Source organism: Suricata suricatta, chromosome 7, assembly GCF_006229205.1.
Source record: "Suricata suricatta isolate VVHF042 chromosome 7, meerkat_22Aug2017_6uvM2_HiC, whole genome shotgun sequence".
Lineage (NCBI taxonomy): Eukaryota > Metazoa > Chordata > Mammalia > Carnivora > Herpestidae > Suricata > Suricata suricatta.
In genome coordinates, this window is record NC_043706.1 from 4,381,711 (window position 1) to 4,397,252 (window position 15,542).

At 39.2% G+C, this 15,542-nt stretch overlaps 1 protein-coding gene across 2 annotated transcripts in view; it reads left to right on the plus strand.

Annotated features, from left to right (window-relative positions):
• The window catches only part of LOC115295629 (cytidine monophosphate-N-acetylneuraminic acid hydroxylase), a 73,403-nt gene that overhangs the window by 31,108 nt on the left and 26,753 nt on the right, over window positions 1–15,542 (plus strand). For both annotated transcript variants that reach the window (XM_029943711.1, XM_029943712.1), the window contains exons 6-9: window positions 2,334–2,481; window positions 2,796–2,877; window positions 4,505–4,642; window positions 7,404–7,539. In XM_029943711.1, the coding sequence (XP_029799571.1) occupies window positions 2,334–2,481; window positions 2,796–2,877; window positions 4,505–4,642; window positions 7,404–7,539 (504 nt within the window). The remainder of the gene's footprint in view (window positions 1–2,333; window positions 2,482–2,795; window positions 2,878–4,504; window positions 4,643–7,403; window positions 7,540–15,542) is intronic.

Consider the following 15,542-nt stretch of genomic DNA (forward strand, 5'->3'; position numbering starts at 1 on the left):
GCAGGCTCTAGGCTCTGAGCTAGCTGTCAGCACAGAGCCTGACATGGGACTCAAACCCACAAACTGTGAGATCATGACCTGAGCTGAAGCCGAACACTTAACCAACTGAGCCACCCATGCGCCCCATAACTAATTCTTTAGCTGTCACTTCCTCTTGGAATTTCTTTAGGGTACTGTTGTTCTATTTCATCATTTTGGCTAGCTTTCTGTCTCTTATATGTTTAAAAACTTGCTATGCACTCTGCATCTGTGAGTACTGCTATATTAAAGGAGACTCATAGACTGTCCAGGGCCTTCCTGTCCAGGAAGTGTTCTTTTAATTATGTCCCTTGGTCTGTCTTGTTGAGACTTTGGTTATTTTATTTCCCTAACATAATGATAATTTGGGACTCTCTACCCTGTACTTTGGCTTGTTTCTTGAGATAGCCCTGGAAAGGAAAATAGACAAACAGGAAACAAAAGCACACGAATGCACAAACAAATCAATTAAACCAGCTAATGGAAAAGAAACAAAAAAAACAAAACAAAACAAAAACAACAAAAGACAAAGCACAGCCTAAAAGCATAAGACCAGAAATCCCAGCTACAAATAAAGAGCAGGGTGGAGGCAGTGCTGATGGAAGAGCATATACAAAGAGAGAAATGACAGGAGTGGGAAGAAAGAAATTGAACATTGACCAGGCAGAGAGACTAAAAAATCTAATTTAGATAGAGAAAAAGGAGAATACAGCAGGAGGTGAGGAGAAAAAAAACAAAGATAATGTTACACAGAAAACTATATTGTCTGATTATTTCAGAGAGAAAGAAAGGAAGTTAACAATGGATGTGTAGAACATGCATCAAGAGCATGGATTATATATTCTTGTTTAAGCAAACCTATAACCAGGATACTCGATCCAGAGGAGGGAGGAGATAAGAATGAGATAAGGGAGAATATATCCGAATAGCAAGAATTGATCTAGAGTTAATCACAGCAATGGATCAGTGCTGATCTTGAGAGAGGGGCTGTTTCTGCAGCATCTATCCAGGCTCCAGTAACAAAGCAGCTACCCAGTGCAGATGTGCATAGTTTGGTGTAGGTAGGCCTCACCTCCATTGTGGGTCCCAAAGGCCACTCCCTGAGGCCCCGCCTTGGTGGTTGTGGGGAGAAAAATGGTGACACCCCAGTTCCTTCTCAAACCAGGTGTTGCAAATCACTCTTTTGGGTCTGATCTCACTGTGCCACAGTCTCAGCCAAGGTGGGCTGTGTTCTGTGTTCCGCACCCAGCCTACTTTCCAGATCTTACTCCATGCTTATTAATGATACCACCCAAAATGTAATCCTGCAAGCTGGGGCACTTCCTAGCAGGGGATCAAGTAGGGGACTGGTTCCTCCTAATGCCAAATGTGTCCCTTGCATAGCATCTATTCTGGAGGGAATTTCTGGAACCAGAGAACCCAGCCCAAAGAATCCTCCTCAGTTAGAGATAGGATCTCTCTCTAAGCCCTATGAGACTGTCTTCTTAGTGGACTCCATCATTTTTCTTCCCAGACTCTTGCAGTTCAGAGCTCTTTGGCTTCAGCCCTTCCATGTTTGAGAGATGCAGGAGGGAAGTACGGAGCTCCCCATTTCTCTGCCACCTTGCCCAGACTCTTAAAAATAATTTTAATCTCTATCTCCTTTGACACTTTTTAACCATCCATCCACATTTCTGCAGCTTGTGTTTAGTGTTGTAGCAAAACTATTCCTACAGTGGGAGACACAGCGAATGAATTCTTCCCTTTCAGAAGTTGTAGGCCTCATAGTGTGTTGAGATGTGGGATGGCCTCGTTAACGTAGTACCTGAACTCCAGGCTAGATGATGCTTGGCAAAGATGAGAAGACATCAGAGCCTTATGAACAGTGCATCCCATTTCCTCATGGGGAGAAGTAGATGGGAGTGCTGTGGAATCTGGTCTGGATCACCTGGCAGTGAGAGATCTTGGAAGGCAGGAGGTTTATTTTACACTGGTAGGCTCAGAGGAGATCATTCTCCAGAGGTCTGAGCCAATGTTTGTTTATTTTTGAGAGACAGAGACAGAGTGTGAGCAGGAGAGGGCCAGAGAGAGGGGGAGACACAGAATCCAAAGCAGACTCCTGGCTCCAAGCTGTCAACACAGAGCCCAACACAAGGCACAAACCCACAAACTGTGAGATCATGACCTGAGCCGAAGTCCGAAGCTTAACCGACTGAGCCACCCAGGTGCCCCTCCATTTCTTCTTGATCAACATGATGGTATAAGAAGCAAACTATCTCTTCTACGAGGTGGTCTTATTCTGTCACCTTTCAACCTTTCCATCCTTCTGATCCTAGTTACCCCACACTGAAGAAACTGGCTGGAAGAAGACCAGATATTCCCATTTATGTTGGAAACACGGAGAGACCTGTATTTTGGAATCTGAATCAGAGTGGTGTTCAGTTGACCAATATCAACGTAGTGCCGTTCGGAATATGGCAGCAGGTCAGATATCTGTGTTTTTCTACATTTTCCTGTTATGATTTCTGGGTTGAATTTTAGGCGAGGAAGTCACTTGAAGATTAAAGAAGTAATAGCTGATTTTTTTTCCTGTGTGTAGCATTCTGTCAATACCACCTTTATTTGAGCTAAGAGATTTTCTTTCCCCATTTACGAATGGTATAACTCCATAGTACAGGATAATAAATTTAGTTTTGAATGAAGGAGATTTCTTTCCAGAAGAGGTGACAACTTTTTTGAATACTGAATTAAAAGCCAAACTGGCATACACAGTTGTTGCTTTTATTGTTAAATTCCAGGTAGACAAAAATCTTCGATTCATGATCTTGATGGATGGCGTTCATCCTGAGATGGATACTTGCATTATTGTGGAGTATAAAGGTACTTGCTTGCCCTCATCAATAACGGAAGAGAAAAATGCTCTTGGAAGGAAGAGTGATAACTCTTCTTCTTCCATCTTCATTTCCCATGGAATATAATACATTCTGTCCTTGCCTAGGTACAATCTGCTATCATCCAGATAATCTTTCCAGAGAACATATTAACAATAATGTTGTCTGTGTAGTGAGAGGTGCCGAGCTTTTTCATAAGGTGACAGATATTCTGTATTTCACGTATAGTAATTTCTTCAAACTGCCTTTATTGAATAAAGGTCTTACTTTTTAAGATTTTAATTCCAGTGCAGTTAACATACAGTGTTATATTAGCTTCAGGTGCAGAATTTAGTGATTCAACACTTCCATACATCACCGACGCTCATCACAAGCAGCTTCTTAATCCGAATCACCTATTTCACCCATCCCTAACCCACCTCCCTTCTAGCAACCATCAGGTTTGTTCTGTATAGTTAAGAGTCTGCTTCTTGGTTTGTCTCTCTCTCCTCTTTCCTTTGCTCATATGTTTTGTTTCTTAAATTCCACATCTGAGTAAAATCATGGTATTTGTCTTTCTCTGATTGACCTATTTTGCTTAGGATTATGCTCTCTAGCTCCATCTATGTCATTGCCAATGGCAAGATTTCATTCTTTTTTATGGCTGAATAATATTCCACTGTATATATAGATACCACATCTTCATGCATTCATCAGTCGATGGACACTGGGCTGCTTCCATAGTTTGGCGATTATAGATAATGCTGCAATAAGCATAGGGGTGCATGTATCCCTTTGAATTCGTGTTTTCCTATTTTGGGGTAAATACCCAGTAATGCTATTACTGGATCATAGAATAATTCTATTTCTAACTTTTTAAGGATCCTTTGTACTGTTTTCCATAGTAGCTGCACCAGTTTGCTTTCCCACCAACAGCACAAGAGGGTTTCTCTTTCTCCACGTCCTCACTAACACTCATGGTTTCTTGTGGGTTTTTTTTAAAGTTTATTTATTTATATAAACTTCTATGTTATAAGTTTGTAATCTCTACACTTGACATGGGGCTCGAACTCACAACCCTAAGATCATGAGTTATATGCTCCTCCAACTGAACCAGCCAGACACCCCTCTTGTATTTTTTATTTTAACTATTCTGATAAATGTCCTATTATCTGTTGAAATACTGTCAGATAATCTAATCATACACTTCTGTCTTTCATGTGGGAAGATGGCTTTACTGCCCCAACCATCATTGAGTAGAATTTGCAGAAGGTTGAGAGATTCCTGTTGACCCAATCACTCTTCCTCTGCATTCTTTGGGCTCAACATCTGGAGACAGTTGACTGAGGAAATAGTCTATCTGTGATAGAAATCAAGCTAGTTGTCCTCATGGGACACCCAGAACCCACCAAATAAATAGGATGAATTTATTCACTTGAAAATTCAAAAATATGTTACTGAAGATTTTAGGTTTTCAAATCTTCCTCATCTTTTTCCTTGGACATAAGTAATTCTTCTTTAATCAAATGAGTTACATGAAATAGACATACATGATAGACTCTGTTGGCTTGGGAATCCAAACTGTATAATGTTCAAGATTTCACCCTGAATACCCATCCCGCTTTATTTTTCCACAGGTCATAAGATACTTAATACAGTGGATTGCACCAGACCCAATGGGGGAAGGTTGCCCGAGAAGGTTGCTCTAATGATGAGTGATTTTGCTGGAGGAGCGTCAGGCTTTCCAATGACTTTCAGTGGTGGAAAATTTACTGGTAATATTTTATATCAGAGCGATACCAAAGAGAGGTGTGGCACTTTGCTAAATGCTATGAGAACAAATACAAAAATAATTAAGATACAGTCCCTCCCCACATGAAGTTTGCAGTCTTACTGGGAAACCAGATTGGCAAACCACAGATAGATGAACTAACGTTTCCAGCCCTAAATACGGTGATGGCGTATGAAAGAAACATTAAGGCAATTAGGGTACATCTCAGGAATAGTCAAGAAAAAATCATTTGGGATTCATTTTGATTCATGGTGTAGATTGCAGGGCAGAAAAGGTCCAATGTTGATAATCCAGCCTTAAATGCTCTTAGAAGATGGTTCAGAATTGAGTGTGTGCAACTTGACACAGGCATGTCCCATAGGCCCTGTGGAATGCTCATACAAGGGAAGAGTGCAGTCGCCACAGGCGGTGTTGGGGGCGGGGCTAGGGAGTAGGGGACGAGGGGAGATGTCTGTCAAAGTCCAAAATCCATTTATAAAAAGAGTGAATTCTGAGGCTGTAGTGTGCAGCCTGGTGACTATCATTACCAGTACTGTTTCATATCCTTGAAAGTTGCTGGGAGAGTAGGTCCCAAATGGTTTCACCAAACACACAAAATGATAATTATGTGAGGTGATCAAGGTGTTAACTAACCTTATTGTGATCCTCATTTTGCAATCGATCGTTTTTCATTTTTTTTAATTTATAGTTTATTGACAAGTTGGTTTCCATATAACACCCGGTGCTCTTCCCCTCAAGTACCCTCCTCCATGACCATCACCCGCCTTCCCCTCAGCCCTCAGTTTGTTTTCATTATTCAAGAGTCTCTCATGATTTGCCTCCCTTCCTCTCCCTAACTCTTTTTCCCCCTTTCCCCTCCTGATGTTCCTCTAAGTTTCTCCTGTTAGACTTATGAGTGCAAACATATGGTATCTGTCCTTCTCCACCTGACTTACTTTGCTTAGAATGACACCGTGGAGGTCCATCCATGTTGCTACAAATGGCCAGATTTCATTCTTTCTCATTGCCATGTAGTACTCCATTGTGTATATATACCACATCTTCTTGATCCATCAGTTGATGGACATTTAGGCTCTTGCCATGATTTGGCTAGTGTTGACAGTGCTGTTGATCATCAGATCATCACACTGCATGCCTCAAACTTCTACAATGTTATATGTCAACTTCATCTCAAATCTATGGGGAGAAAAGTGTAGGGTCCAAGGCAGAGCCTCTTCTTCTCTGAGTCTAGGGATGGTGCTGGGTTGGGATGGGAGAAAGTGTGAAAGTGGCATCCTCAATGCTGACACTGTAAGTGCTCAGTATATGTCTATTTAGGAAATTAATATGTTTGGTACATGATCTCTGAGAACATGGCAGAAATATTACTTGCAGTCTGAAGAAAGCTTCTGTTCAGTTCCTTCCTTTCTTCTATAGGTCTGTATTCATTGCCCACTAGGGTGCAAAACCACGTGAAAGAGGAAGGTGCCTTCCTTAGGGAGTTAACCCGGGAGGCAAAGAATACCCGTTAAAGGTTCTCTAGAATGACCCCATTCCGTGTGAGCATGTGTATGTGTAAGTGAATGAATACAGGTACTCATATCTTTATAAAGCTATGGAGTACATGAGTGTTGGCATGTCTAGGTTATGCATAACTAATTTTTCTGTACCCTCATTTGTACTTATCAGATTTCATAGCAGTAGCACTAGGAACAGCTCCTTGATGTGGTGCCTTCCATCCTCTGGGCACTGCCTAATTCTCCAGCTCCCTTTACTGCCCTCTCCCAGTGCTTGCTATAGATCAGTCCGCATCGACCTACCGTTTATTCCTCAGTCCCGATACACTGAGTGCATTCCTGCCCTGGGCCTTTGGATTTACTATCTTTAAGCCCAGGAGTTCTCTTGCCCATGATCATGTGGTCAGCACCTTCTTCTGTGTCTGTGTTTTTTCAGTCAAATGTCACCTTCACCAACTTCCCTGCCTGACAATACCCCTCCTGCAGCCAGGCATTCTGCCCCTTTCCCTGGTCTACTTTCTTCCTTAGGTCCTCACTCTGAAATGACCTTATTTACTTCTTTGTTCATTATTTGCTTCTCTCACTGGAATAAATACTCCCCGAGAGCAGGGACCTCCTTTATCTTTCCACTGCTGGATTCTCAGCACCTAGAAGTATGGCACATAGTAGGTAGTCATTAAAAAAATTGACTGGACGGATAAGTGAGCAAGTGAACAAAGGAACCACGTTTGAGGTAGGAGTGAGGATCCACTCACAAAGCAGGGAACAGACTTAATGTGCCAGGCGGAGCTGCGTTTTTGTCCTCAGCCTTAACTGACTCCAGCGTCATGGTGTCAACCACTGTGCACCTGCCAGAGTATGAGAGACCACTTTGCCTTTATAATCCACCAAAATAATGCAGTCATGTCCATGTTAGAAAAGGGTTCATGAACACAAGATTTTCAGCACCCTTAAAATGTGCACACACACCAAGGACAGCTGTGCATGCTGCCTTTGTATTCAGCTAGGGCTCCAGTGAATTGCCACAAACAAGGAGGGAGTTCGGTAACATTTTCCTAGGAACAAGTTGAAGTTTGCAGAGTAAAGTGGGGAAGGGGCAGGGAGCGTTTTCACTCATGACACAGAGCTTTGTTCTGTTCGTGTTAGTCTATTAATTTTATCTCCAGAAAGAGGTTTGCTCTGCTAGAACTTCTCTTTTTCTATGATTTCTGAACTGAGGAGATTCTAACCCAAAACCTGTCATTGCAGAGGAATGGAAAGCCCAATTCATTAAGACAGAAAGGAAGAAGCTCTTGAACTACAAGGCCCGGCTGGTGAAGGACCTACAGCCCCGAATTTATTGCCCCTTTGCTGGTTATTTTGTGGAATCCCACCCATCAGACAAGTATGGCTGGACGTTTGGTACCACATTTTTATGCCTAAGTTAATGTATGCTGGATGAGGTGTTTAGGTGTGAATCAATATGAAATAAGAATGAGTGATTAGAAGGAGTCTTGAACTTGCTTCGTAGGCTGCCTGAGAACACAGAGCATGAATAAAAGCCGTGCATGCCTGGCAGCTAGAAGTCGTTCAGATAGATTTTCTCTGAAAGGATCCCAGGAAGTAAAGGCAACCGCTAAGGGCTCAGTACATTCCAGGAACTAAACCAGGACTTTTAGCCAAGCCATTTGAGTCTCTCTCCCCAGGGACGCTGTGGGGTAGGTACTATTGTGCCTTTTTGCGATAGGGAATCCAACTCAGAGAGGCATGGGGACTTGCACAGCTGCTCTGTTGAAAATGCTGGAGTTGAGAAGTGAACTTGGGTGTGCCCAGCACCAAAGCTGTCTCCTCCACACTACAGCCCAGAGTACAGTATCCTATCACTGTCACAATGAAGTTCCCTCCTCGTTCTGGGGTGTCTGAAATGATTTGCAACAACATAACTGTTGGTCTGGTTTCTCAACTGTGTTTTTGGAGGTCCGTGAATTTCCTTTGAGAATGTTATTTAAACGTTGTATCTCCGGTTTAACAGTGAAACGAATGACTCATTCATTTCAGTACTGGGTTTTGCACAAAATTTACTTGTTGTAGTCACTTTGATACCGGGTAATCTTTGAAGGAGTTAGCAGCTGACTTTTAATAAACTTTCTCACAAAGAGGAGTATCTATCCTGGAGGAATCTCAGGCTTAAGGAACATTCTTTTTAGTGCATCTTTCCACCAGTGTAAAGACACCAGTCTTTAGATTGGTGTGTCTTCTCGGGGACTTTCCTAGTACCAGATGCCTGAGCAGGGGGAATGCTTTATCTTTTCTCTCAAAATGTAGACCCTTTGATAATAAGGAAACACCCAAAATTTCCTATGAATTACTAAAGTTTAACTAAACATTTGAAAGTTTATTAGTGTCCTTTGAGACGTCCATTGGTGCTGCTAGGGCTGGGTTGTCCAATACGGTAACTACCCGCCACGTGTGACTGCCGAGGACTTGAAAAGTGGCTGCAGCGCTACTGAGGATTACCGAAGTTGGTGTCGATGGATTGATTGGGTTTAAATGAGTTTTTCTATGCACTGATACAATGTTGTAATGTGTTTTGTTGAATATTTTATGTAGATAGCTCATTTCACAGTGATATTTGTGTTCATCGTACTTGGAAATTAGATTGAACTATTTATTATGTTACAATCTGATTAACATATTTTTAGCTTAAGGAAAATATGGACACATTTTTACATTAAAATGAAGGCATGTATTGATGCAGAATTTTGTACAGATAGAAGAACTAGTCCTATGCTGGGAACAGGAAGGACAAAAGGAACTGGAAGAGGAGGTCTATTGCAAACTTCACATTGCATAGCAATCTGTACCAATAGAGAAGAAAAAAGTATTGCATAAAAAAAATTTTTTTAAGTAACGTGGACTGTATTGAGACATTTTCAATAAATATAGGGAATCTGGCAAGACGTTTCCTCTCAACACCCAACAAAGAATTAATGAAATTTGTCACATTAAATTAATTATGTATCAAGAAGAAGGATGTTCATTACATGAATACTAGTGTTTTTCAGTGAGAATTGATTAATACTTCAGTGTATTTCTTAATCTAAGAAGAAAAATCACATAATCTCCAAAGATGCTCCAAAGTTTAACTCTCATTTTGACAAAAAAAAAAAAAAAAACTCTCTAAAACTGAACATCAGATGAGTGTTTCTTTACAATATTGAATATATGTAATCATGAGCATGTGTATGGAGTTGGAGAGAGTCAACCATGGAGAGGCACTAGAACATTTGAAGTCAGAAATACTTTACTGGAAAGAATCTAATAAAACAACATCAGTGAAGTAGACATATAGAATAATAAAGGAGGCAAAACTATCATGCCTGATGCTGATATGATGGAATATCTAGAAAATTAAAGAAAGTCAACTGAAAAACTATTCCAAACAATTAAAACAGCTACACTTGGGAGTTATAATTACAGAAAAGACTCTATTTTCAATAGTAACCAAAAAAGAGGAACCCCCTGGGGATAAATTTAACTAGAGATGTGCAAGTTTTAATATAAAGAAAGGTTTAAATGCCACTGAATGACACAGAAGAAAATCTATCCTATGCTTGGGGACCAAATAAAAAAAATGGTATTATTTATCATCATTTATAAAGTTAGTATGATTCCAATATACCTAATATGTGTTTTTAAAAGTAGTCAAGTTGAATCTGAAATTAATTTGGGGAAGAAAAGCCAAGAATATTTAGTAAAACTCTGATTAAAAAGAGCTATGGGAAGAGAGTACTCTACCAGAGAGTAAAACATATTTAATTCTGTCTAATTAAAACCCAAAGGAACAATTCCATAAATTGCAATATCAGAATGCGAAGTACAGAAATGAACTCAGATCCATCTATGGGTTTAGTATGTGCTGTGGGAGGCATTCCGAAGCAACGGCAGTTTAGTGAGTGACATTGGGCAAATAGTATCAAAGGATTTTCAAATTTACAAAAAAAGAAAATAAAAAACACAATTCACAGCCCAAAAAATGGAATCTGTAGAATACGTACTTTTGAATCTTCTATATTTGACAAAAAATAATTTCCACCAAAGATGAAAAACTTATTTTTTATAGATGTGCTTCAGCTATATTAGGTTTTTGAAAATCCAGATATATTGGAATTTTTAAAACAAGAAGTTTGAGTTTACTTTCTTCTTCCTATTGAATGGTACATCTGGAAAACATTTCTCTGAGTCTTATGAAGCAGTCTCTAGCGGAAGTGTCCTGGAGACAGTTGTTGAAATGTGGACGGTTTGCACACAAATGCTTGGAAACATCACCAGTTAATGAAGCTGCTAAAAGAAAAGAGAAGACAATGAACTTAATGGTCTCATGCTCTTTGAAAATGCTTGTTGGTTGAGTTATAAAAGATTTGTCAAGTCCAATTCAAAGATTTCCTGAAGCTTGGGGCACCTGGCTGGCACAGTGACTCTCCATCTCAGGGTCATGAGTTCAAGCCTGAAGCCTGCTTTAAAAAAAAAAAAAAAAATGGAAAATTTTTCCTAAAACGAAAAGAATGCTTGCCAAACATTCAGGAATCATAGACAAAATCTGGCATTGTGACTAACATTTCTCTGATATGATACTGCATATGAACAAGCTAAACTTAAAGCTCAAGGAAAAGGAAACACATATTTGTGACTTACTTATACAGGTTGCAAGTTATATTGAAATGAAATCTTTTTTGAATACACATTAATAATGGTTTTACCCATTTTCTAACATGAATCAATATGCAGAAGACATTATTTGTAATTGGCATCATTATATAAACTGGATGCAAAAATTACAAACCAAATTTGAACAATGCTTTGTTAATATTTGTAATTTGCCATTGCCTTTCAATGTATGCAATACCCCTTTGGATTCAGTGTTTATACTAATGAGTTTACTGAAGAGTTATTGAATTTACTAAACTTGGACGGATGTAGTTTTAAAACTAATCCATTTTGCTTCATAGTCCAATCAGTTTCTCCTAAGAAAGACAAACCAGTTTTATCAATGTACATGTGAGTATTATATGAAAATACATTTTGGGTACTTGTGAGTATTATATGAAAATACATTTTAGGTACTTGATTCATTTATTGAAAAACTTTTAGGTATGTTTGGAATAACTTGAACAAGTGAATCTACTCTTTCAACTCTAAGTATTATGAAATTTAAATGCTGATAAAGTTTCTGGATGAAAATTTAGTGTTTGAATTGAGTTGTACTCTGACTGAGATGTGTCTGACTGAGAAGTACTATAATTACTGTGCCTGGAGAAATACTGTTTATTTTTCTAGTCCTCAACTGTCTTTTCCATAAGAAAGTTCCATGTACTTAAAATGTTACTGTGCTTCCCTACCAAGCAGCTACATCAGTTATATTTTTAAACTTAAAAAAAGTCCAGATATACTTTTTTTTTCTCCTAAGAACTTCTTACTTTGAAGGAGCACAGCCCTTATAAGAAATCTTGTGGAATTCTGGACAAGCCTAGATATAAATTCAAAGAATGTGTTCATGTATAAACATACACACCCTTTAAAAATATGTATGTCAAAAGCAATCTTATCACAAGAAAGAGCCCTAAAGGAGGAATGAAATTTAGGAGGCTTTGGTCATATAGGAGAAGTGCTCATCTATTAGCCCTACTGATGCGTATTTAACTCTGAGGCATGGAGAACAGAGTTGAATTGAGTTAAGGGAGGTAGACAGCAAATGAAGGACTTAGTGAATCAGGGAAGGGCTGTTTGTGTCAAGGGAAACTGATACAGAATGAGGGGAATGAGCATCCCCAATACTGCTGGCACATGATGGCTCTCAGAAACTCCCCCTACGTTTTCCCTAAATTCTGTAGTTTTCTAAAGAAAATATAGTTATCAGTAGATAACTCAGTCTCACACTCAGTGTTGATATAGAGCTAAATGGCCATCAGTTGATGTAACAAAAACAAACTTCTCAGTACTTACTATTGTAGACACAGCGCAATGGTTGCACTTAAATGGTGCCAAGATTTGATGTAGTTAAGAGTCAGTATAGCAATCTGAACAGACACCAGTCGGTGCTGGATCAGGTCCTGAAGGCTCTGCTCCCCCAGGCTTTAATCTTCTAACTGATGGACCTGAGAGAGAGAGAGAGAGAGAGAGAGAGAGAGAGAGAGAGAGGGAGGGAGGGAGGGAGGGAGGGAGGGAGGGGCAGGAGGTCCCAGGGTAGCAAAGGACACACTCAGGGACTCAGAGACGCAATTTTAACCAGCTGACATGGAACTATTTCAACAGTTTTGCAACCACTATGCCTACAACTAAAGGTTAACTGTTCCTTAAAGTAACAGAGAAAGGAGTGGAGAAGAGAACCCGCTGCTATCCACAGCTGTCACACCACATGGAACTACCTGAGGACGGAGAGCCTGGACTGTGGTAATGTTCGCCATATGTCACATAACTCACTGTCATGGACAGTGGTGGACGTAGGTTCAAAGATATAAAGAGAAAGCATTTCTAAGTCCAAGAGAGTCTGTTTAAGAAGATTAAAACAGTAGGTCATTCTATTGCTTACATATGCTTAGTTACGGTCACTCAAGTGGCAATATTTGCCACATGATACTGTGGAAAGTTATGAAAGCCAGGCCAATGATGAAGTATTGTAGAAGCTTCAGTTAAAAAAGAAGAACAGAGCATTTCCTTATTTGGCTTAAACATGTTTCATGTCAAAGCTTGTGGTCTGAATGCAGCAGATAAATGATATCCTTTGAGCTAATCTTATGATCTACGGTGTGTTCAGAGAAGAGGAATCAGACAAGGCAATGGACATTTAAAGTGTCTTAGTCCGTTATCTAAATTTGAGAAGGAAAGAATTTTTCTGATAGCATCACAAAGGCGTTCCTACCTGAGAAGTTAAGAACAGAGTTGCCCTCCAGACTTAAGTTAAATCAGAAAGGGAAGGAGATGGTCCATATCTGTGGAAAAACAAATTCAGGCAGAGAAAAATAATGCATTAAACATAGGGGAAAATTCAAGTTACTGTGGGTTCTTAATCATAAACCACAGATACCAGCAGGTAGTAGAAAAGCATTTTTAAGGTGTTTAAAGAAAAGAACTGTCAATCCAGATTATATCCAGTGAAAATACTCTTCAGAAATGAAGGTAAAATGAAGACATTTTCAGTTGATGCAAGATAGCTCATTACCAGCAGACCTACTTTAAAAGACTTGCTGAAGAGGGGCGCTCAGTTGGTTGAGCATCCAATTTCAGCTCAGGCCATGATCTCTCAGCTGATGAGTTTGAGCCCCATGTGAGGCTCTGTGCTGACAGCTCAGAGCCTGGAGCCTGCTTCGGATTCTGTGTCTCCCACTCTGTCCGTCTCTCTCCTGCTCGCTCGCTCTCGCTCACTCTCTCTCGCTCGCTCTCTCTCTTTCAAAAAAAATATGAATAAACATTAAGAGAAAATGCTAACAAAAGTTCTTTAGATGAAAGGAAGATGATACTAAAGAGAAACTTGGAATTTCAAGAATGAGGGAGAGAGCAACAGAAATGGTAGTAATTGTATATGTATTAAGACAATTTTTCTTAAGTTCTTTTAAAAAATGTTACAGTTGAAAGCAAGAATTATAACAGGGTCTGATGGGATTTTCAATGTATGCAGGTGTGAAACATAAGACGTCTATTAGCATAAAGGGCCCTGTATAGTGGAAAGTTTTCAAAATTCTACAGTGAGTGTTATAACATTTTTAAGTAGACTAGAAAGTCAAGTATGTTAATTGTAATCCCCAGAGCAGCAATTATAAAAATCATATAGGGGCACCTGGGTGGTTCAGTTGGTTGAGCTGCTGACTTCGGCTCAGGTCATGATCTCACAGCTTGTGAGTTTGAGCCCCATGTGGGGCTCTGTGCTGACAGCTCAGAGCCTGGAGTCTGCTTCGAATTCTGTGTCCCTCTCTCACTCTGCCCCTCCCTTTCCTCATGCTCTGTCTCTCTCTCTCTCAAGAATAAATAAAACATTTAAAAAAAATTTTTAATCATACAAAGAAAGAAATGTCATCAAAAACTCAGTGGGTTTAACAAATTCAGTTAGGTTGCAGGATACCAAATTAACATACAAAATCAGTAGCGTTTTTTATATACTAATGACAAATTATCTGAAAAAGAAATTAAACAATAACAACAATAGCATTGAAGATAATAAAATATTTAGGAGTAAATTTAAGCAAGGAGGTGAAAGATCTCTACACTGAAAATACAACTCATTGATGAAAGAAATCAAGACACAAATGGAATTGTGGATTGGAGGAATTAATATTGTCAAAACGTCCATACTACCCGGTGTAATCCCCTATCAAGAATCCAAAGGCACTTTTTACAGAAGTGCAAAAAATAATCCTAATATTTATATGGAACCACAAAAGACCCCAAATATCTAAAGCAATCCTTAAAAAGAAGAACAAAGCAGGAGACATTGTATTCCTGATTTCAAGCTATATTGTAAAGCTATAGGAATCAAAACAGCATGGTATTGACATTAAAAACAGGCACATAGGCCAGTGAAACAGAATCAAGACCCCAGAAATAAACTCATGAATATATGATCAGCTAATATTTGACAAGAGAGCTAATATATTAAATGGTCCTGGTATGATTGGACAGTCACATGTAAAAGAATAAAACTAGACCCCTGTCTACACCATTCACAAAAGTTAACTCAAAATATATTAACGAGTTACATGTAAGACCTGAAACCATGAAACATCTAGAGGAAAACATAGGCAGTAACCTCCTTGATATGGCGTTGGGAGGTGATTTTTTTGGATTTCACAGCAGAAGCAAGGGCAAAAAAACCAAAAATAAACAAATGGGACTGTATTTAAAAAGCTTTTGCATCTCAAAGAAAGTACTAAACAAAATGAAATGACACCCTATGGAACGAGAGAGAGTATTTGGAAAAAATATATATATATTTCATAAGGGGTTAATACTCAAAATATATAAAGAACTCCTACAACTCGATAGCAGAAAATAACTCAATTTCAAAATTGGTAATGGACCTGAATAGACATTTTTCCAAAGAAGACATTCAGGTGGCCAACAGATACATGAAAAGGCATTAAATATCACTCAGCATCAGGTAAATGCAAATCAAAACCACAGTGAAATATTACTGCACACCTATCAGAATGACTGTCATCAGAACAACAAAAAACAAGTGTTGGAGAAGATATGGAGAAAGAACCCTTATGCACTGTGAATAGAATGTAAAATTACGCAGTCACTATGGAAAACAGTATGGATGTTCCTCAAAAAATCAAAAGTAGACAGACAGACCATATGATCTAGCAATTCTACTTCTGGGTATTTATTTGAAGAAAACAAAAGCTCTAACTT